Consider the following 23219-nt stretch of genomic DNA (forward strand, 5'->3'; position numbering starts at 1 on the left):
CTCTCTCTCTCTCTCTCTCTCTCTCTCTCTCTCTCTCTGTCTCTGTCTCTCTCTCTCTCTTTTGATTTTAAATTTAAGGGGTACATGTGCAAGTTTGTTTCATAGATAAACTGCATGATGGTGAGGTTTGGGCTCCTACTGAGCCCATCACCCAGGTGGTACCCAGTGGGTGGTTCTTTAACTCTTACCATCGTCCTCCCTCCCCTCTTTAGGCATCCCCAGTGTCTACTGTTCCCGTCCTTATGCTCATGTGTATTACTGTTTGGCTCCCACTTATTAGGAAGAACATGTGGTATTCAGTTTTCTCTTTCTGTGATAATTCACTTGGAATGATGGGTCTCCAGCTGCATCCGTGTTTCTGCAAAGGATATGATTTTGTTGTTTTATGGCTGCATAGTATTTCATGGTGTAAATGTATCACATTTTCTTTATCCGGTCTACCATTGGTTCTATGCTTTTGCTATTGTGAATAGTGCTGTCTTGGCCTGTCTCTCTACCTATACTGACTCAGCTGCTTTATCTCTGTTCCCTTGCACAGCACCAGCAGATCTTGGAGGCGGGAAGATGCTGCTTATAGCCATCCTTGGCTCGGCTGGAATGACCTGCCTTACTGTGTTGTTGGCCTTTCTGATCATGTTGCAGTTGAAGAGGGCAAATGTCCAAAGGAGAATGGCCCAGGCCTTCCAAAATGTGGTAGTGTTCTTCTCTTCCTTCTAGCTAATGAGGGCAAGCCCACATAGAGGCAGAACCATCCCTTTAAAGATGTAGAGCAGGACATTTACTTGTAAAGCAAACATTTCCCTTATACAAGTCTCATCTTCTCTTTGGCTTCCATTATGAAATGGGAGATTAAAGGCATGACTATATCGTCTTTTGCCCAAACCAGAACAATTTTGAGAATGAAAAGGGTGCTCTTATTAAGTTATGCAGGAAACCAGTCCTAAAACAGGACTGCCCTCCCTTTCTACTCCCAAAATGAGATGTAGGGTCATCCTAGTAATAAGTTATCAGAGAGAATAATCTTGCAATAGAATGAACTGAACATTTTTGGTAAGGAAGGAACGAGGGTAACCAGACCTTAGTGTGATAGGTAATGATGTATTGTAATACACAAATTTCCCCACATTTTCCTATTTCTAATTCCATCTCCTATTTCTATCTCTCTTAATCCAATTACCCCTCATATACTTAAGAATTATATATGTGTGTCTTTCTCTTTCCTGAGTGAATTTATGGCCCTTGGCACTGCCTCATTCTTTCATCTAGGAATTCTGACCAGCAGCAAAGGCCCATAAAGTCACAATTTACCAATGGGCACCTTATTTGAGTTACTTTGTATACTAAAGATTGAACATTTCTCTAGTTTGTGGTTTCAGATCCTGTAAAATTAATTTATATCAGACTCTCAATTCTATATATAAAGCATTCAGCACGATGATACGTTTCAAATGAGGTATACCCTCATTGACAGGTTCCTGTCCATGGAGGACAAAAAAACTTTATTACCCAACTTCATACCAGAATGGACTCAACTCAGGCTCTCTCTGGAAAGGAAGGGCCAGCACAAGGGGTGGGAGTGCTGGAGCCTGTCAGAACATCAGTGCTTTGTCATGATACCATTACCAGCCATTTGAATTTAAGAGAAAAAAGAGACACTGCGTTGGGTTTTTCTGTAGGCATTAGTCTTCCTGTGGCCATAGTGAGCTTAGAGATTGCAAGCTTTAGGATGAGAGAAGGAGGGAGAGGGAGAGGGAATGTGTACCAAGAATAGAGCAAGACCAAGATAATGCTAGGGAAGCTTTCATGAGGCACAAACTGTGAGTTCCCCATATAGGATCTCTGAGCCATTTTCCAAACCAGAACTGAACACCTGCTTATTCCATAGCAGAGTAGGAGACTGAAGTATGACTAGCTTGAAGATGGCAAACATGTGGCATGCCTACTGCCTCTCCCTCTTCCCTCACCCTTTGCAGACATTAATAATCAATTAGTTTTCCCATAGAGACCCAGAATGGTCCCCAAGCTGCTCTATAGGTGGCTGGTTCATCAGAGTAGGCTTGTGAGATGACACCTATGTCCATTTCCATTCTAGAATTTGACATACTACTTCTGTTTTCATCTGGGGATACAAATAAGAAGGTGATATGCACCTTGGACTTATAAACAATCCTGACACAAAATGATAACAATTATTTTCCAGAGGGAAGAACCAGCTGTGCAGTTCAACTCAGGAACTCTGGCCCTAAACAGGAAGGTCAAGAACAACCCAGACCCTACAATTTATCCAGTGCTTGACTGGAATGACATCAAATTTCAAGATGTGATTGGAGAGGGCAATTTTGGCCAAGTTCTTAAGGCACGCATCAAGAAGGATGGATTACGGATGGATGCTGCCATCAAGAGAATGAAAGGTCAGTGTTTAGCCTGACAGAGTCGGCATTTCACTAGGGTGGGGAGAAAGCTTGATTTCCTGTTGAATCTTTCCTCCATGGTCTCACAGTCTTTAAACCAAAAATTGGCGTGGTGTCAGAGATAGTTGTTATGTGCAACTGGAGGTGCTGCTTCCTCTGAGGTCAAGCCTGTGGGCGTCAGGATGTGAGTACGAAGGCAGGAGCCATTTCGACATCACTGTCTTGATTCCTGGGCTATGACACTAGAGATTTCTGGCGATATACTGCTAACTTTGGGAAAGCATCATTGTTTCTCTTAATGTAGTGTTTCTTAAAATTGAGCATGCATCAAAATCACCTGGAAGGCCAGTTTAAAAGCAGACAGTTGGACCCTATCTCACAGTTTCTGATTCAGTAAGCCCAAGGGAGGACTGTGTTATTTGCATTTCTAATTAGTTGTCCAGTGACACCGATCCTATGGGTTTGGAGACCACACGTTGCAAACCACAGTCTTTATAGGTTATCTGTTTCAAAATTTCTGGAGACACTTAGAAATACATCCCCTTGGGCTTCTCCCACCCCAGCTCTACTACTTCTGGATTTTTGGGGTTGCCTATAACAATCTATGTTCTTAACAGGCTTTCTCAATGGTTCCTTTGTATACTCAAGCTTGAAAACCACCCATCTAAGGTCACCAGAACTAAATCTTTGCCAGCTATGTTCATCTCAAGACTACTTGGCTCCTATTCCTGTCTTAGTCTGTTTGTGTTGCAATAAGGAATACCTGAGGTTGGGTGATTTATAAAGAAAAAAGATTTATTTGGCCTTTTGGAAATTGTAACAATTATTTCAAGAGGGGCTAAAGTTAGCTGTAAGGTGAGTGCTTTGTTTATATTGCAAGAGCCTCACTGTGGCTCCGGCTCTGAAGGCTAATGCCTTGGGAATATGTTTTTTGGTTTTTTTTTGAGTTGGAGTCTTGCTCTGTCACCCAGGCTGGAGTGAAGTGGCACACTCACAGCCACCACAGCTTCAAACTGCTGGGCTCCGGCGATCCTTCTGCCTCAGCCTTCCAAGTAGCTGGAACTACGTGCATGTGCTACCACACCCGGCTTATTTATTTTTTTATCTGTTGTAGAGACGAGGTCTCACCAGGTTGCCCAGGCTGGTCTCGAACCCCTGAGTTCAGGCAATCCTGTTGCCTCGGCCTCCCAAAGTGCTGCGATTACAGGCTTGAACCACTGCGCCTGGCCTGGGAATATTTTTAAAATAATGTTCTTTATAATGAGGTTGTCCCTTTCCTTCAGTAACTGCCCTACTTTGGATGTATCACTTTCCCTGCAGAAATTTTCTACCCCAGTGCCTTGTTCTGCAGACTGTACAAGAAGCATGGCCTCAGGAAGCTTCCACTAATGGCAAAAGGGGAAGAGAAGCAAGCAACACATGGTAAAAGGAAGGAAGCAAAAGAGAGAGGGGCAGGTGATGTCAGGCTCTTTTTAAACTATCAGTTCTTGCAGGAACTGAGAGAGAGAGGACTCTCTCATTACCATGGAGGAAGCACCAAGCCATTCATGAGGGACTTGCCCCCATGACCTAAACACCTCCCACGAGGCCCCACCTACAAGACTAGGGATCAGATTTCAACAAGAGATTTGGAGGAGACAAATATTTAAACTATATTACTACTCATTTCATAAAAGTTTGAATAAAACATCTTCTGAGAAAGCAGAATGACTAGTTCCCTGGCAACATAGCTAACTGTCCTCTCTTCAGTGTGAAACAATTTGGGCATGACTCGATTATGAAGCCGCACCTTTGATTTTACAGCAGACAGGCTTGGGTGAAATGCATTAGAGCAGAGAATGTGATGATTACTGTGCAGTTCTGTTTTAAGAGCTCTCTAAGGTTGCTGGCAGATTTTCCTTCTTCTGGACTACAATACTGAGCCTATGCATTAACCCTAAACCTTATTAAACCATCTCTGCTTTCTGCATTGTTAAGACGACAAACATGACAAAACAAAATATTATCTATGATTAGAGACAGTAATGTGTTCCTTCTAAAACAAGCAACTTGCTAAACAGCCAGAAATCCCTTTTCTGCTTTGCTACCTTGGTCATGAGGAGTTTGGGGGTTCTGTGAGAATTGTGAGAAGAGAAAGGGTATGGAAATCAGTTTTCATGGGACTCGGACCTGAGTCTGATCTTCTACCTTGTGCTCATGTGAAGAGAAAAAGATAGCTTAACAAGGCACCAGGGTAGGAAAATTCTGCAGGCAAGGTGATGCATCCAAAGCAGGGCAGTTACTGAAGGAAAGGGACAGCGTCCTTATAGAGAACTTCATTTAAAAATTATTCACAAGGCACTAACCCTCAGGGCCAGAGCCACAGTGAGGCTCCTGTAATATGAACAAGGCCCCCGCCATGAGCCAATTGTCAGTTTCCAAGCATAATCAGACATGTGCGTGGCCGCTAGCACCTCACTCTCACCCTCCCCCTCAGTGCTCATTTTCCCCAACTCAAGACCGATGGGTTTGTGCATCCACTGATAGACTTCTTTTCAGTCTGGTGAGTGGTGTTTCTCTCTTTGGTCAAAGTGCTGGTGGAGAGACAGGGCGAAAAGAACAGAAACAAATGCACCTCAGTTCCCTGACTACCACAGAACATCTGTAAGATGGCACTGGAATTTGATTTGTTTAGCTCAGTCCGCCAGATTGAGACTGGTTCACAGACTGGTTTGTAAAAAGTAAGTTAAAATGATTAAATGAAGATGCATACGTTATTAGCGAGGTTTCATCGAAACTTTGATTCTGATCCTTCATTGTCTCTGGAAGGTAGGTTCCACTGGAAGAACTAGAGTCTAAAAGTTGGGGCAGGTTCACCTGTACCAAGTTATTTTCTTGAGTATCTGTGAGCTTCAACAAGAAAACCTTAGGGTAATGGTTTTCATACAGGGGCGATTTTGCCCCATGGGGGCATCTGACAGTGTCTGGATACATTTTTGGTTGGGCTACTGGTATCTAGTATGTAGAGATCAGGGCTGGGGCTAATCAACCTACCATGTACAGGACAGTTCTGTAAAACGGTTATCAGTTCAGAGTCCATAGAGCCAAGATTGAGAAACTCTGTTTTAGAGTAATCACTTTGGTTGTATATGATTTTTTCCAGACCTGATGGTGACTGAGTGCACCTGAAGGTCCTGGGGAGCAGGAGGGGACAGTTGATTCTGAAAATGTGTAACAAGGAGGAATCACAACCCTTGGCTTCCTTCCCAGAATATGCCTCCAAAGATGATCACAGGGACTTTGCGGGAGAACTGGAGGTTCTTTGTAAACTTGGACACCATCCAAACATCATCAATCTCTTGGGAGCATGTGAACACCGAGGTAAGATGCTCTTTTCCTGTCTTTCTGGTCAGATTTTTTTTAAAAAACAGGCATATTCTATATTAATATTAGGAAAGATAATGATCTTAAGAATGTCACCTGTTTTTTTTAAATTTGCAGCTTCAATCTGAATGCTCATCTAGTCTCATTTGTAGATTGTGCTATGGTTAGCCATCTTTTTGGAGGTAGGTGCTAAGGCTGAATCATTTAGTCTCTGATGTGGTTCAGTCATTACGGCCCGGATGTCTCCATGGCTCCTGCTTGCCTCATTCTTGCTCAACCTGAGGTTTTCTCAACTACTACTATTACAACAACTAATACTAGGTCTAGCGGGGGAGGCCTCATCACCAGGAAGAATGGAGTGCATTGGTTCTTCTTGTTTGTCTGTCTTTATGTTTTCCTGGAAACCCAGAAAACTGATATTCTGAATGTGAAAGCCATGAGTGCCATCAATCTACTATAATATGAAAGCACCAATAATGCTCAGATTAAAAGATAAGTATGGCTGGGCATGGTGGCTCAAATCTGTCATCCCAGCACTTTGGGAGGCTGAGGTGAGGGGATTGCATGAGCTCACGGGTTCGAGAACAGCCTGGGCAACTTGGCGAGACCTCATCTCTACAATAAATCAAAAAATTAACCGAGCAAGGTAATGCATGCCTGTGGCTACTTGGAAGACTGAGGCAGAAGGATCGATTGCCTGAGCCCAGCAGGTTGACACTGGGGTGGCCTTGAGCATGCCGCTGCACTTCAGCCTGAGCGATGGAGTGAGACACCAACTCAAAAAAATAATAATAAATAAGTAAATAAATAAAAGATAAGTATAACAGTGATAAACTTATATGAGAGAGTACTTGGTTTTTAATCCAGAGTGGTTCTCATGTACAATTATAAGGGAACTTTACAACTATCCTGCATGCATGAATTCAAATATTTATTGGGTACTTCCTATTGCAAGTTGTGTAATTCAGCTGTGAATGAGTGGGTAACAAAATCTCCAAGGGTTCCCCTCTTCATCCTGCATAGCCTTGTAAATCTCTGTTTAATTTCTCATGGAAATATTTGTCCCCCTCAAAATCTCCATGCGGTCATTCTTTACAGTCTTGACAACCTCTTGTTGACCTTGCAGCTCAAACACCAACAATAGAAAAGCTACTACTTCTATTTCCTCAATTTATTAAACTAAAAATACTGGTGCCTCAAACCATATATCATTCTATGATCCAATAAGGGTGTAATTCTGAAAGCCAGACCATGTCCCTTAGGTTAAATGCTGAAGTCATGACATTTATTTTTTGAGCGATTTCCTGAAAACAGTCATCAGCATGGGACAGCAATATAAGTGAAAGTTAAAACAAAACAAAACTGCTTTCCTTGCCAGTAGTGCTTCTGCAAACATGGCGAGTGTTCCTAAAACCTACGGGACTTTCGGTAAGAGGTGTGTCAGGCACCGACCGTACAAGTGTCAGTGCAAGAAGGGCAAGGATTCTCCCCATGTGCCCAGGGAAAGTAGAGGTGTGACATGAAACAGGGTGACTGTGGTGGGCAGACTAAGCTGACTTTCCGAAAAAAGACTAAAACTACAAAAAAGATGGTGCGGAGGCTTGAGTGCCTTGGGCCCAAGTGCAGATCTAAGCAATGCTGTCTGTTAAGAGAGGCAAGCATTTTGAACTGGAAGGGGATAGAGAAGAGAAAGGGCCAAGTGCTCCAGTTTTCTCATTTTTTGTTTTATTATGAAGATAATAACATCTTGAGGTTATGTTCACTTCATTTGGTGGCAGCTGGTCTTTTGGGAGGGAATAAACTACAGCCATTAATAAAATTTCCCTTGGGGGAGAGGGGGAACAACAGAAGAATACATATCTTAATACATATCTTAAAATTTTGCTCTATGATCACATTAGCACATATTTGATTGGCTCTTGACTTTTATGATTGAGTAAAGATGTGAGAAAGCACATTTATACTAGAATTTAGGTCTATCCTTATAGTGCAATAAGATTTTTTAAAAGATATTTTTTTTTCGAAGATTTCGTTTTTTGTCAGAATTTTCTTTCTTTTTTTTTGGGGGGTGGGGTCAGGGTCTCACTCTGTCATCCAGGCTGAAGGGCAGTAGCAGGATCACGGCATATGGCAGCCTCAACTTCCTGGACTCAGGCGATGCTTCCACTACAGGCATGCGCCATCATATCCGGCTAATTTTTTGAGTTTTTTTTTTCTGTAGAGACGAGGTTTTGCTATGTTGCCCAGTCTTGGACTCCTGGTCTCAAGCGATTCACCTGCCTCAGCCTCCCAAAGTGCTGGGATTACAGGTGTAAGTCACCATGCCTGGCCCAAGAATTTTATTTTCTTAGAATATCTTTGAATTTCTAACTTATTCAACATTTAAAAAAATGGTTTACCAAAAAAATTCTTATTTAAAAAATAGTAAGCTGGGTTTGGTGGCTCAGCCTGTAATCCCGCGCTTTGGGAGGCTGAGGTGAGTGAATTGCCTGAGCCCGCGGGTTCGAGACCCGCCTGGGCAACTTGGTGAGACCTCGTCTCTACAGTAAATCAAAAAATCAGCCGTGCATGGTAGCGCATGCCTGTAATTCTGGCTACTCGGAAGGCTGAGGCGGAAGGATCGCCGGAGCCCAGCAGGTCGAGGCTACAGTGGCCGGGAGCGGCCACTGCACTCTAGTCTGGGCAAATAGTAAAATCACTTTACTTTTTATTGGATCTAAAGATCAATGTTTTTAGCAAAGCAAATTGCATTTACTTTAAAAAAAAGAAAATGGAAAAAAAAACAATTTGGACCAAAAATAAGACAATCAACCATAAGTTTTCCTAGGAACTATTGTTTTATTTTTTCCTTGAAGTTTGAACTTTCTGGTTTCTTTAAGCAAAATGTAATCTCTGAAATTAGACTCTGCTGACCAGTGACCTAATCAGTAATATAATACTTAGTATGGGTTTGGGAAGGAGTAGAAAGCAGGAGAGAAAGTTCTCTGTTGTGGCTCCTTGCCACAATAGGTAGTTAATCATTAGAAAACAACAACAACAAATAAAACCTCAGAAAGGCTAGGTGCAACACTTTGGGAAGTCGAGATGGGAGGATTGCTGGAGGGCAGGAGTTTGAGACAAGGCTGGGACACATAGTGAGACCTCCCCACCTCTACAAAAAAAATTTTTAAAAATCAGCCAAGCGTGGTGGTATGCACCTGTAGTCCCAGCTACTTAAGAGGCTGAAGTAGGAGGATCACTTGAGGCCAGAGTTTGAGGCTGCAGTGAGCTATGACTACCTGTGAATAGCCACTGCACTTCAGCTTGGCTGACAGTGTAAGACCCTATCTTATGGAAAAAAAACAAAGCAAAAAACACCCTCCTCAGCCTGTAATCCCGCGCCTTGGGAGGCCGAGGTGTGTGAATTGCCTGAGCCCGCGGGTTTGAGACCCGCCTGGGCAACTTGGCAAGACCTCATCTCTACAATAAAATAAAATAAAAAATTAGCCGGGCGTGGTAGCGCGCGCCTGTAGTTCCAGCTATCTTGGAAGGCTGAGGCGGAAGGATAGCCGGAGCCCAGCAGGTCAAGGCTGCGGTGGCCGGGAGCAGTCACTGAACTCCAGTCTGGGTGACAGAGTGAGACTCCAACTCAAAAAAACAAACAAAACAAACAAACAAACAAACAAACAAAAAACACCCTCAAGAAAATCTAGGGACAGACTGGAGTAACAACTCTGGCCCTTATGAGCAATACTGAATAAAAACTCAAAGGTGAAAAAGGTGTCTGAGATCTTGAAGAGAATGCTTTGGTTTCATTCTACTGTTATAACTGAGTCAGTAAAAAGCATCTCAGGATTAGTCCACATTTGGTAGGAACGGAGAGAGGAGGGTGGGAAGGAGGGGAACCACGTGTTCCAGCCTGGCTCCCTTTGAGTATTTCAGGAGGACGTCAGTATCTCCCTCCTTTCCCTCTAGGGTGGTACCACTAGATGTGTTTCTTTTAGATAAAAATGGAGCTTACAGGTCATTCCCTAGGACCCCAGCACATGTCTAAAATTTCACAGTTGTTTGGGGCCACTGAGGAGGCCATGCTCTTATCCTTCCTCACAGGCTACCTGTACCTGGCCATCGAGTATGCACCACATGGAAACCTCCTGGACTTCCTGCGTAAGAGTCGTGTGCTGGAGACCGACCCGGCATTCGCCATCGCCAACAGCACCGCCTCCACGCTGTCCTCCCAGCAGCTCCTCCACTTCGCTGCTGATGTGGCCCGGGGCATGGACTACTTGAGCCAAAAACAGGTTTGCTCTGAGCACACCTCGCTTTGGGCATCTTTCCCTGTTCTCTCTAAAGTCAGGATTCCAATGTGTTTGCGTGATTTTTCTATCAACCTCTCTAATTCCTCCTTACCATCTCCCTCATTTTAATCTCTTTGCTAATAATCCATCTATTTATATAGACTTTACTGCCCCGAATTGACAATGTATTTACCCTAGTGAATTCTATGATATGCATTTGGTGTGGTGCCTGTAGCTATCTTAGCTTGGTTTGCTTCCAAATAATGTTCCATAGCAGAGGCATGACATTGCCACGGAAGATTTAATGAAATTTGTGTTTTTCTGTTTTTATTTTTTCCTGAAGTGCATCTCCCAAGATGCGATGGGTCACTTGGCAGAATCCACTAACTGAGCATTTTGGAGATGAACTTTTAAAACAAAATTTATTTTAGAGATGGGGGTACAAATCAGGATTAGGTAGATAAGTGGTCATCTTACAGGTTGGAGATGAACTTTAAAAGAACTGGATTCTGTGGCTTTTAAAACTACTGTTTCTTTTCTATTTCCCCAAAGTTTTTGCCCCCAGGGCTTCTGCTAGTAAAATGAAGTGAAAACGCAAGTGTTATGCTGAAAATACATAATGTCCTTTAAAATTTCAGTTTATCCACAGGGATTTGGCCGCCAGGAACATTTTAGTTGGTGAAAACTACGTTGCCAAAATAGCAGATTTTGGACTGTCCCGAGGTCAAGAAGTATATGTGAAAAAGACCATGGTAGGTTCTGAAATGGACACTGATAATATCCTTTCTAGGGCACCCCTCCCTCTCCTGATGTGGCTTCACTTAGATTATCATTGCTCTGTGGTGTCTGAGGCATCTGACTGGGAATCCCAGTAGATTCTGCCTGGTGTGGTAAGCATTCTTTTTACATGTTGGTTCCTAAAATGATTGGAGGATTCAAATGAGCAATGAAGAAGGCATCGTCACATGTGGTGAAGTAATTTAACGTAAGAGCCTAGCATTTCAGGGTCCCGGGCCTGTATCCAGTCCAGACTCCGAGGCATCTCATTCAGAAACCTCTGAGGAGCTCCCACGATCCTTTTTCACGCACAGCAGATACAGCAAAGAAGAAAAAGGACATGAACTTACTTTTCAAAAACCAAGGAAATAAATTAGGGGGTTCCAGTGTCACAAGGAGGCACTCTATAGCGGTTATTTATAACCGCTACGGGCCCACATGAGATCTCCCTCTTCACTAAAAGTTCAACTTTCACTCTGGAAGCCCAAATTGAATCCACTCTCCCAAACAGTGATATTTTGCCTTTGGGTACAAGAGTGCAGGAAAACCCAACCATACAGCATTAGAAGAAGAGAGAAACTGAATTCTTGCTTCTGGTGCTTACTCTGAAATTGTCAAGTCCCGGACATGCCACATTCGTGGACATTTATGCGATGCCAACAATATGCCACCATCCTCTGTTTTCCTTGGGTAGGTAAAATGCAGGGCCTCAGGGGTGACAAACCCTGCGGCCTTTCCATGTGTCCGACAGGACTACACAGGTGGCACGGCTGTCCCTTTGTTAGGTCTGATGACCATTACTTGGGTTCAGTTTTCCTGGGGCTGCCCCGGTTATTGTAATTGATATAGAAGGTCTTTGTTTTTGTGGGTGCAACAAATTGCACCTCAGCAAGGCTCAGATTCCTGCATTTATCCTCAAATACAGGCTTCCTTTCTTTTCATCATACTTATTTTAGTTACTGACAAGATAAAATAGAAACAATATTCAAGAACGTTTTGAAAAGGAAATCACCCATAATTCATCACCTTGGCATATTTTTCTGTTTTGTTGTTGGCGTCTTGCCTTCCACGGCATACATAGTTTTACATAATTACAATCACAGTGAACATACGCACTTTGGATTTTTCCACTCCCTTTGTTGTTGACGGTTTGAAGTGGGGCCCCTTTGTCTCTTGGAGAGCATCACAGGGGCCTGGACACTTATCCACATCACCACTTTCAGAAGCCACAGATGCTGTGGGCTGGCTTCCAGGTGATACTTATTTCCCTAAGCTTGTCAGACTTTGACCCACTCAAAGCAGATGTTTCTCTGGGTAGGACTGGGCTTGTCTTCTTAGAGAAGCTGAGTCCATCACTCCCCACCTGTGCCATCTCTCCTGGCTCCTCCAGGCCATCTGGCATCTTTCTCTCTTCTTCACAGAATCCTTTGCCCTGTTTTTCACTCCAGCTTTCAGGGGATGTACTACCCCGGATGAGGAGGTAGGGGGAAAAACACAGGTTAGCACCACAACCTGTTTTATTTGGATGCTCTCTTCAGCTCCCCAAGACTAATGCTGGTTGCTTGACATTTCATAAAGGGCCGAGATTTCGGTAGTCTTGGGGAGTCTAGGAGGGATACTCACAGGGACAGGCTGGGTACAGTGTTCAGGGGCGACATAAGGCTGGGGAGGAAAGGGCCAAGTTGAGGGAAGGAGAAGAAAGAAGTTTGGAGAAGAGCCAGTTCCCTGCAAGAAGGGTGCAGAGTAGCAAGGCACCCCTAGAGGGCACAGTGGCTACCTTCTCTGGGAGCCGGTTTTTAACATCAGAGGTTTTCAATTCTCACTGAACCTCAGAATTGAATTATCTAGGGAGCTTTAAAAAACTGCAGAGGCTGAGTCCTACCATGTAGGTATTCTGATTCAGATGGCCTCGTATGGGGCCCCGTGTTAGTTTTTTTGTTTATTTTTTTTTGGTTCCCCCAGATGATTCTAATACAGAAGGTGTTGCTGCAAATTAATTACCTAATGATTTGGAATTTTACTTTCATCAGTAAACGTCCCCATCGATTTATTTGTACATATTATTCTTGTGCTAGGTTTTGTGGTGACATAAGTCAGACACGGTCTCTGCCTTCAAAGAGCACACAGACAGACACATAATGATCCTAAGTCAGTAAATGCTAAGGGCACCAAGGGAGTGAGAAAGCATACTAGAAGGCAGCCACAGAAGACTTCCTGGAGGAGGACAACTCCTGCATTTCACAGTCAACGTTAGACACTGGAGGTGTGAGAATGAGTTGGATGAGCTAGAGGACACAGCATACACAAAAGCCTGGAGGAAAAGAAAGGCAGGAAACTTTCTTTGGGAAATCTTTAGGTAATTCTGCATGGCTGGCGTGTAATGCAGAGAGAAGGGAGAGTTAAAATTCAAGGTTGGAGGCTGGGCACAGTGACTCAGTCTGTAATCCCAGTACTTTGGGAGGCCGAGGCGAGTGGATTGCCTGAGTCCACGGGTTTGAGACCAGCCTGGGCAACGTGGTGAGATTTCTTCTCTACAATAGATAAAACAAGTAAGCCGGACACAGTGGCTCAAGCCTGTAATCCCAGCACTTTGGGACACCGATGTGAGAGGATTATCTCAGCTCAGGAGTTCGAGACCAGCCTCAGCAATATGGCGAGACCTTGTCTCTACAATAAAAAAAAAATACAAAATACAAAAATAAATTTCAAGGTTGGAGAAGGAAGCTGGGATAAAGTCTTAAAGGGCCCTGAATTCCAGCTAAGGATTTTGGAACTCAGCTAAGAATTTGGGATCTTGGGATAATAGGGACATTAAAGAACTTTAAGGAAAAGAGCACGCAATTGGATTTGCTATTTAGAGTGATCACCCTGACTGTAGTGCGGAGAACAGTTAGAGAGGGAAATCAGTTAGGCAGAGAGATCAGGAGAGAGCTTGCTGTCATCAGGTGGAGCATGATGGTGGCCTGAACCCAGGTGGTTCAGTAAGGACAGATGTTAGGTGGACAGATCCAAAATAAGTCAAAAAAGAAAAATTAAAAATTTATTTATTTTATTTTTATTTTTGAGTTGGAGTCTCACTCTGTGGCCCAGACTGGAGTGTAGTGGCCGCTCCTGGACACCGCAGCTTTGACCTGCTGGGCTCTGGCGATCCTTCTGCCTCAGCTTTCCAAGTAGCTGGAACTCCAGGCGTGCACTACCACATCCGGCTAATTTTTTTGATTTATTGTAGAGATGAGGTCTCCCCAAGTTGCCCAGGTGAGTCTCGAACCCGCGGGCTCAGGCAATCCACTCACCTCAGCCTCCCAAGGCACGGGATTACAAGCTGAGCCACCAAACCCTGCTAAATTATTTAAAAGAACACGTGAAACTTAGCAATTAGTTGTGAGATCAGAAGCCAGCAGGTCGGGAGTGAATGGGAGCAAAGACAAAACAGAAGACGCAGACTGTGGTCTCCATTCCTTAGCTGTGACAGGGAGAGAGAGCTAGAACAATAGGTGGGAGGTTGGGGCGGGGGTGGACAGACAGAGAAGGGAGGTGTGGATGTGGAGAAGGGCATACAAGATAGAGATGTGAGAAAAAAATACCTTTATACTTGCACCTAAAAGTACAGAACATTTGGGATTATGGTCGGAAATGAATGCTTCTGAATATTGCCACTTCGCAAAGCACTGGGAGAGGACAGCACATTCAGGAATCATCCTTGGGATCCAGAGCAGGGCTGGTATCCTGGATGGGTGGTCTGGGAGAACATCTGCTCTGAGGAGCTGAAAAGGATCTCCCAAGTACTCCTGATTCTACTCCCACCCACTGGCTGATGTAGGGTGAGATGCCACTGTCAAAGTCAGGATAAACTTCTGGGAGAGGAAATCGATCTCTTAATGACAAATCATATGATTCTTGGGGAGGGTATTGTAAGGTGAGTGTGGAGAAAGAAAGGACGAGCCAAGTGATTAAAGAAAATTTATTAGAGGGAAAGGAAAGAAGGCTGGGCCTAAAGAAGAACCAGCAGTTTTGTTCTCTTGCAGACCCCCTATAAAACCCCAGTGGAGCCGGGCTTGGTGGCTCAGCCTGTAATTCCGCGCCTTTGGGAGGCTGAGGTGAGCGGATTGCCTGATCCCGCGGGTTCGAGACCCGCCTGGGCAGGCGAGACCTCATCTCTACAATAAATCAAAAAATTAGCCGGGCGTGGTAGCGCGCGCCTGTAGTTCCAGCTATGGAAGGCTGAGGCGGAAGGATCACCGGAGCCCGGCAGGTCGAGGCTGCGGTGGCCGGAAGCGGCCACTGCACTCCAGTCTGGGTAACAGAGTGAGACTCCAACTCAAAAAACAACAACAACAACAAAAAAAACCCAGTGGAGGCTTATCGGGCTCTGAGCAGGTTAGGGAGTTTGACCTGTTGGTCACCTGGCCTTGAGATGTAGATGTCTACACCTTTGGGGGCTGCTGGTCCCCATGCCTTGAAGTGCAGATGTCCACACTAAACTAGTCACTATCAGGATGTTGTGAATCACTTGTCTCTGAAAAGTGCAGCCTTAGGAAGCAAACACTGACAGTCAGTACGAGGCTGTTATCAGTCACACAGCTTTGGAATGTGGTCTCGGGAAAGCAGATATGGCGGTAAAGCATTTAGTACCAGGACACTGTTAGAGCAGAGTGCTAGCTTCATGGGCCGTGGCAACTGTGTGCTCCGTTTGTGAGGCTTACGTGATGAGTTGTTTTAACTACAACCTCCTCTCCTGTCCCCCGACAAACCCTATCAGGAATATAGTAAGAGAGCCCCAAATCATGGAGAATTTGAGGAAACTAGGAAATCAAGCCTCTCAATGTCCAGTCCACATCTCATATTGCCTGGCCTAGACTTAATAAGCCAAGAAATGGGGGCAACCTGGAGGGAGTCAGGGCCAGGCGTGCAAAGTGGGAATGTGTGTGTCCCCTGTCCTATCTTCAAACTCAACGACAACTTCACTGTCTATAAGTTATTTCAACCTCTGCTGACATATATGGACACTGTTCCCTTTGACCTGAAGTGCTTTTTCCTCGGCCCATGCCTCCCCTACTACATCTCAGAGACCCAGCTGGGATATCCCCTCCTCTAGAGGACCTTCCCTCATGGCCTCCAGACACCTTTGGTCTTTCCACACACCCCGAAGTCTCCATTTCCCTTTTCCGCATTACATTTAAATCCTCAATTTCATTCCCTGTGTCCCCTTTCAAACCTGAGTGCCACTGAGAGCCACAAGGTGAATAAATGAATGACTACCACACGTGTGAGCAAACTCGCAAGCACATCTTAATTCACATACAACAGCTGCATCCCTCCAGGTGTGTAGGACGTACACCATGTGGATGTCTTTAAGTTAGAAAACACACGTGTGGCTGAGACATACCCAGTGCAAGGTTTCTGAGTCTGCCCTGCCTACGGCATTCCAGACACACCTGTGTGAGTCACAGCTCAGGTACACTGAGATCCTGCAAGAGTCCCCATCCTGCCCCTAAGCAGTGTCTCGCTTTGTTCTCTTCAGGGAAGGCTTCCGGTGCGCTGGATGGCAATCGAGTCACTAAACTACAGTGTGTACACAACCAACAGTGATGTGTGAGTAAGCTGCTTATTGCCAGGGATTTTTTTCCCCTCCAGAAATACACATTTGAGAGAGGTTTTAAAAAGAAGCAGGAATATCCTGTCCCCCTGTGGAATAAAGCTAACCAATAACAATAAGCCCAGGAAATAACTTGATAGGTAGTTTTCTTATGACAGAGTCGATTTCCTGGGTTGTTATTGGTCTATTTAGGGTCTCAATTTCTTCCTGTTTCAACCTTGGGAGGTTCTGTGATGTTAGAAAGACCTTCATTACATTTAGGTTATCGAGTTTGTTTCCATACAGGTGTGCATAGTAATCTCTGATAACCTTTTGTATTCCTTCGAGGTAGGAAATACATTTATAGAATAAATAAAGCCACAGAGTAAAAATTCCCAGAGTGCTGGGATTACAGGCTGAGCCACCAGGCCTGGCCTCCTTCTGCATGTTGAAGAGAGATTTCAAGTTGTGAATTCTTAAACCGACAGGAAGAAGGGGCATAACTGGCCTTCCTACAGCTCTACTCCCAGACCTTATCAGAGGCAGCAGGTCAGAGGTGGTAGGGATGCAAGCAAAGTCAGAGAGTAGGGCCCATCTCTGCTTGTAGTCTGCCGTGATGAGCCACAGGCTGGTGGTGGAAGGAAGTATTGGGACTGAGACTTGGGACATCTTGCCCTGCACTCCTCTTTTCAGAAGGAAAAACTGAACCCCACAGGGTAGTGATGTCTTGTACAAGAGGTTTTGCTGATGCCTCGGGGTGAGGAGGGAGCTGGCAATTGTTGCATCCTCACTGTGTGCAAGATGCCTTTCATATGCTATCTCTGGCCAACTTGGAGACAAATTGATGTTCTTACTTTTGGAAGAATACACTAAGATGTCCCACAAGGTCCAGTCACTTTTCCCAGGCCACACAAGTACTCGGTGGCAGAGATGGGATTTAACTCTAAGCCAGATCTGTCTGGCTTGGAATTTCACTCGTTTTCCACAGGACCATTTTGCAGTCTCTACTGAATGAAAGTGATTTGGGGACTCTGGCAAAGTGAACACTGTTTCTTTGTTGTAACCCTTCCACTGGACTAAGAGGAGGGTAACCCACACTGGATGCAAGGCCCTATCCCAGGAAGCAGACATTGAACATTTCTTTTTCTCAGAAGGGCTCAGTTACCCTGCCTGTTGGGGCAGGAAATAGAGTGGTCAAGCTGTTTGTTGATGATTGGTTTCACATTTGTCCCTCCTGCAGATGGTCCTATGGTGTGTTACTATGGGAGATTGTTAGCTTAGGTAAGTATCCGTGTTCACCTACCAGGTGAGACTCTAAGCAAAGGAAGTGTGCCCCTCTGGCACGCCCTCCTGGCGTAATTCTCAGGATACCATTTGTACGTGATGCTACCAGATGTGACTTGAAAAGACAAACAGCTTTCCACACACGTGTATTTATTCTCATGCTTTTCTTTTTGAAAGTACTACACCTAGGGTCATATTTAATACTAATAACCTGGTGGCCATGAACTTCATTATAGGTTGTCTCTGCTTGTGCAAGATGTCAGAGAGCTGCAACAAGTTTACTTCTACATCTTTGATGGAATATTATGCAGCCATTAAAAGTCACATTTTTGAAGGCCATTTAAGAGCATGAAATAAAAATGTGCATGCCAAAAATACATAAAAATTTCACATATAGTATGATGCTGGCTTTATAAATATTCCTTATTTTAAAAAGCTGGCAGGCATTCTCCAGGTAATAAAAGCTATTGTGTTTTTTTCCTTCATGTGTTTTTTTGGGGGGGATAGTTTTCTACAATAAATATGTATTGATTTTATAATTAAAACTGGGTAATTCTTATCAGTAAAATAGGAACTGCATAACACAACTACAGATCAAATTAGAAAAAATAGAAATCTCAACAGTGTTAACAGAGGTGCTGTGTATAGACAGACTTAAGAAAGAGATATAACGCCAAAGGCGAGGAGGCTTGTGGTGAATCCTCCCACGAATGGAATGATCACGCTTTAGTCTGCATTTGTGAAGAGAGGCATGCTGGGTACTAAACCCTCTCTGTCTTCCTTCTGGCCCCTTGAGCCTTTGGGCCAGAAGTGTTGCCTTCTGTGCCAGAGGGGACTTAGGACAGCACTGTTTCTTGTCTTCCAGGAGGCACCCCCTACTGTGGGATGACTTGTGCGGAACTCTATGAGAAGCTGCCCCAGGGCTACAGACTGGAGAAGCCCCTAAACTGTGATGATGAGGTGTAAGTCAGGCCTCTCCCTGGGTCACTGTATCTTAACCTTCCCCCTGCGTTTCTCTGATAGGCCGGCTCTAACAAAGAAGTCAACTGACACATAAGCACATGCATACATGCACACACACAGATCCCAAATAGCTGGGAAAAAAGGGACTCATTTAAAAAGAAGTTTCTTAATACTAAGACCTTTATGTAACTGGCAAATAGCTTTTGAGGCATCAAATCCAGGAAGAATTTAAAGCAATGAGTCTTGGGAAGGTTGAAGATAAATAAATATATAAAACTTTGAGACTGACTTTGGAAATAGAGATTTCAGAGCCATTCATTAGGAAAGATGAATTTGTTTTCATAAGGATCTTGCTTCTGCTAAGATTATTTTTTCGAGTAAGAATTATTCCAAGGGGAAGAATGATTAACTGTAGTGATACACCATTCCCAGAACTAGCCCTGGCAGAAGTTGCCTAACTGGCATAATTTGAAGAGTTCAAGGCTCTATGGTGAGCAAATAATTTATTTCATAAAGAGGCCACTTCTCAGAGTGAAGGAGGATGCTATTAATAATGTCACTGATACAAGAAGCACACATAGACACTCTTAGGCAAAGTCCCTAAGGTTCTACCTTTTGAGATTCATTCTATAATGGGTAAGAAGATTTTTCAGTCTTTAAGAAAATTCTGTTAAAGGGTTACCCATTCTAGAATCTATGACACCCAGGCCAGTAGTTGACAGCTTTCTGGGGCATTCGTTCAATATGCAGAATCTTGGCCATTCCCACCCCTTGATTCTATAGGTCTAGGATAGGTCCCAGAAATCTGCGTGTTAATGACACAAGTAGTTCTGACCACATTTGAGAAAGCACTGCCTTAGACCACTGTTTCCCAAACTGTGTTCACCAGAGTCTTGCAAATATAAATAAATAATACAAGAGGAAAGGAGGTCTGTGGTCAATTAAGTTTGGAAGCTTTGTGTTAAACCTGGGTCATGCTGCTATAACAAAATATAAACTGGGTAGCTTATAAACAATAGAAATGTATTCACAGTCCTAAAGATTGGGAATTCTAAGATTGAGGCACTAGCAGATTTAGTGTCTGTTGTCTGGTTCATGGATGGTCATCTTTTTGCTGTGGTGTTACATGGTAGAATAGACAAAGGAGCTCCCTGGGGCCTCTTTTATAAGTGTACAAATTCCATTCATGAGGATATTGCTGTCCTTACTTTATAACCTCCCAAAGGACCCATCTCCAAGCACTGTCACACTGGGGGTTAGGTTTCAACATGTGAATTTGGGGTCAAACACTCCGTCTACAGCACACGATTCAACAAGATTTTTTGTTTGTTTTTAATGACAGAACTTCTAAGAGTCCTGCCCGTAAGAGGAATATGCAATAAGTGACATTTTACAAATTTATTTAAGCATAGAACCTTTTGACATTAACATTTTAAGACATGCAGTATTCCAAGGGAAATGCTGTCCTAGACACATAGCCAATTCTCTGGATGATCAGAACAGCTGAGACCAGGATCCTGCAGGAATAGTACCCAGGGAAGGTGCTAAATCTATGAGGAAAATAAATGGAGTTTGGATGGGGAGGTGGGTGCCCAGTAGAAACTCCTAGGTGATCTATTTTTGTCTTTTGCTGGTTAAACTTCAGGACCATGCATCGGGTGGCTATGTTCTTTTTTTCTACTCTACACTGGGATGTGCCCAGTGAAGTACAGTCACAGAAGTAACCCTCAAACTCTTTGTTGTTGAAGGTATGATCTGATGAGACAATGCTGGCGGGAGAAACCTTATGAGAGACCATCATTTGCCCAGATATTGGTGTCCTTAAACAGAATGTTAGAAGAACGAAAGGTGAGTATAGAGCTCAAAACAGGAGTTCTTTACTTGGAATTCCTGATGTGCCCAAGATGGTTAATGAAAATCAAAACAATTCAGCAAGTTCTTCTGGCCATAGCCAGGTATTATAGGGACATAAAGGATGTGGTAATGTGCTCCTCCCCAGCCCCCTAGTTTTGAGGAAGTTACAATTCGGGGGAATTAAGATTTCTATACAAGACATAGTCACACACACTAGAACGACATATAGAATTAGCCTATGAGAGCTAGAAGAACTCTTAGTCATACAGTCTGATGCTTTAATTTTATAGATGAAGAAACAAGACTCAGAAGTGAAAGTGATCGGCCTCTCCTACATGTTACTAATGGGAAGGGTCAGGAATTCTACAAAAAATTTCTAGAATTTAGTTGGCTATACCAATCTGGGGTTCAAAAGATAAGTAAATCTAGGTTAAATAGATTTGGAATGTCACCAAAACCCAGGTGATAATTCAACTGGAGCTGTGGGTGAAATCACACAGGGAGATTGAAGAAGAAACCTGGACAGAGGAAGGAGCCCTAGAGAACCTGAACATGTCAGGAGTGACCATGAGAAAGAGAAGCTCAGACACTGAGGAAAGGGAGAGTATCAAATCTTACCTGAAGAAGGAAAGGGGCACATTTCAGGAGGAAAGTTATTAAATACAACAGAAGGATTGGGGTCAGAAAAGTGTTCCCCAAGTACTCACTTTTTTGAGTTGAAACAATCTGTTCCCAGCAGAGGCAACCTATGTTCCTGAACTATTTTTGCTCTTCCAGACCTACGTGAATACCACGCTTTATGAGAAGTTCACCTATGCAGGAATTGACTGCTCTGCTGAAGAAGCAGCCTAGGACAGAATATCTTCATCTACATACCCTCCATTTCCCCTTCACTGGCATGAGAGACCCTTGACACCTGCTGAGAAAGCAAGCAGGCCTCTGCCAAGACATGTGAGATAGAAGTGTACATATAGTGCTGTATGTCTGGGACTTTCACCTCAAAAACCCCTGTGTGTGGATCTAGAGTATGCTCTGATTCTATTAGGACTGTATATACTGTTTTGAGTAAGAATGTGCTGAAATCGGAATGCCTGTTTATGGTTTCATATGCAATAATATATTTTTCTAAAAGTGTGGACTTCATAGGAAGGCATGAGAATATAATTACTGTATTGCATAACTCATAATTGTCCTAGATATTTTTGATATTTACCTTTATAGTGAATGCTATAAAATGTTTTGTTGTGTAGAAGTAAAATATTGTTAATGAACCTAACAATGACCCTGGATAGCACAGGTTAAGAAAAGTGAGGGAAATGTATGAATGATAATGGGACACAGTGAATATTTCAGAGACAGAAAAACCCAAGCAATATAAATAAGACTCCTCTATTTCTTAATTTTCTCTGTCACCTGTAGACGCCAGTCCAACTTCATTTAGCCATGGGACAATTTTGTCTTGTGTTTCCACAGCCTACAAGTCATCCCAGAATGCTAATGTCTAAAAAAAAAAAAATAGACTTAAATCTCATTCCTTAGAAGTTGAAGAGCCTTTAGAGAAGTGTAAATACGTTTAATAGATAAAACATTAAGATTTACTTGGTGTCTCTGGTAATATTGATTTGTGTATTAAAAAAATAGTAAAAACAGAAAGCCTGGGCAATATTTGGGAGATGTGACATTTACCATATTGAATTAACATCCATACACATACTGCACATTGTAAAAAGTTTTAGTTTGATCAGTTGTGAATTTACCATGTATATTGTAGGCACACATTGCACTGAGATAAGTGAATAAATGTCTTGCCTGTCTACATTTCATTCAGGAGTATGTCTCATAGGTATTGTCAAATGTCTCTTTTATACTTTAAAGAAAAATGCCTTTAATTATCCATTCCTAACTTGTTAGTAATAAGCATATACAGCAGTTGGTAAATATACTGAAATGAAATCTGAAGCTCACAAGATTGGAAAGATTCAGAAGTGTTTTGTCTAGTCCATTTTCTTGCCTCAGGACAATACACCTCTGATAGTGTTCCGATATCAACCAAGGGCTACTTCATAAGCATTTATACCTCAGAAACAGTTACCAACATGGTAGTAAGGGTGCTTGTGCCTCAGATACCAGCACAGCCATCATGGAGAACGAGGCCTCACCCTGACCCCAGAACTGTTCTAACACTGTGTTTAGGTGCTCCCATTTTGGCTCTCCCAGCAGCTCCAAAAGTATTTGTGCCTTGCATTCTGTTACTGTAAGAGGGGTGTCTGCATCCCAGGCACCAATGCCATTAACACCTGGATCCCAGAGATATAGTCCCTTTATATGTTTCTAGGCTTCAGGCCACAGCTCCATGGCTGCTCCATACACACCACTCAAATATAGGTGATGGAGTGAACATTAAGATGGCTGACATGAGGCAGCTAAAGTGTGTTTCTTCTGTGGAGTAAACCGTATAGATACAGCTTCCTCAGCACTCAGAGAAGAACATCCCACAGCCCATCAAAAAAGTGATAACCACATAGTGCAAAGAAGAGAAAAATTCATTGACCTGGGCTGCAACTAGCTAGACTCTTACCTGGATTGCAGCAGCTCCTGGACTCAGTGGGGAAAGTGAATGAGGGGAAATCAGGAGTTCTGTGTTCCTGCCACAGACATGGAGAGCCCCCTGGCCTTACAGGACTCCAGTCCCTCACAGAAGATTGCCTTACCTAC

At 43.5% G+C, this 23219-nt stretch overlaps 1 protein-coding gene across 3 annotated transcripts in view; it reads left to right on the forward strand.

Moving 5' to 3' along the window:
- TEK (TEK receptor tyrosine kinase) overlaps nucleotides 1–22328 on the forward strand; it is a 122692-nt gene extending 100364 nt beyond the window's left edge. For 2 of the 3 annotated variants that reach the window (XM_008055229.1, XM_008055230.1), the window contains 10 exons: nucleotides 539–693; nucleotides 2201–2411; nucleotides 5661–5771; nucleotides 9864–10054; nucleotides 10690–10803; nucleotides 16350–16420; nucleotides 17644–17684; nucleotides 18553–18649; nucleotides 20399–20498; nucleotides 21282–22328. In XM_008055229.1, the coding sequence (XP_008053420.1) occupies nucleotides 539–693; nucleotides 2201–2411; nucleotides 5661–5771; nucleotides 9864–10054; nucleotides 10690–10803; nucleotides 16350–16420; nucleotides 17644–17684; nucleotides 18553–18649; nucleotides 20399–20498; nucleotides 21282–21356 (1166 nt within the window). In that variant the 3' untranslated portion in view covers nucleotides 21357–22328. The remainder of the gene's footprint in view (nucleotides 1–538; nucleotides 694–2200; nucleotides 2412–5660; nucleotides 5772–9863; nucleotides 10055–10689; nucleotides 10804–16349; nucleotides 16421–17643; nucleotides 17685–18552; nucleotides 18650–20398; nucleotides 20499–21281) is intronic. The other variant, XM_008055231.1, reaches the window with a different exon arrangement.
- Nucleotides 22329–23219: the final 891 nt, after the last annotated feature.

Source organism: Carlito syrichta, unplaced genomic scaffold (assembly GCF_000164805.1).
Source record: "Carlito syrichta isolate Samal-C Ts95f unplaced genomic scaffold, Tarsius_syrichta-2.0.1 Scaffold301784, whole genome shotgun sequence".
NCBI lineage: Eukaryota > Metazoa > Chordata > Mammalia > Primates > Tarsiidae > Carlito > Carlito syrichta.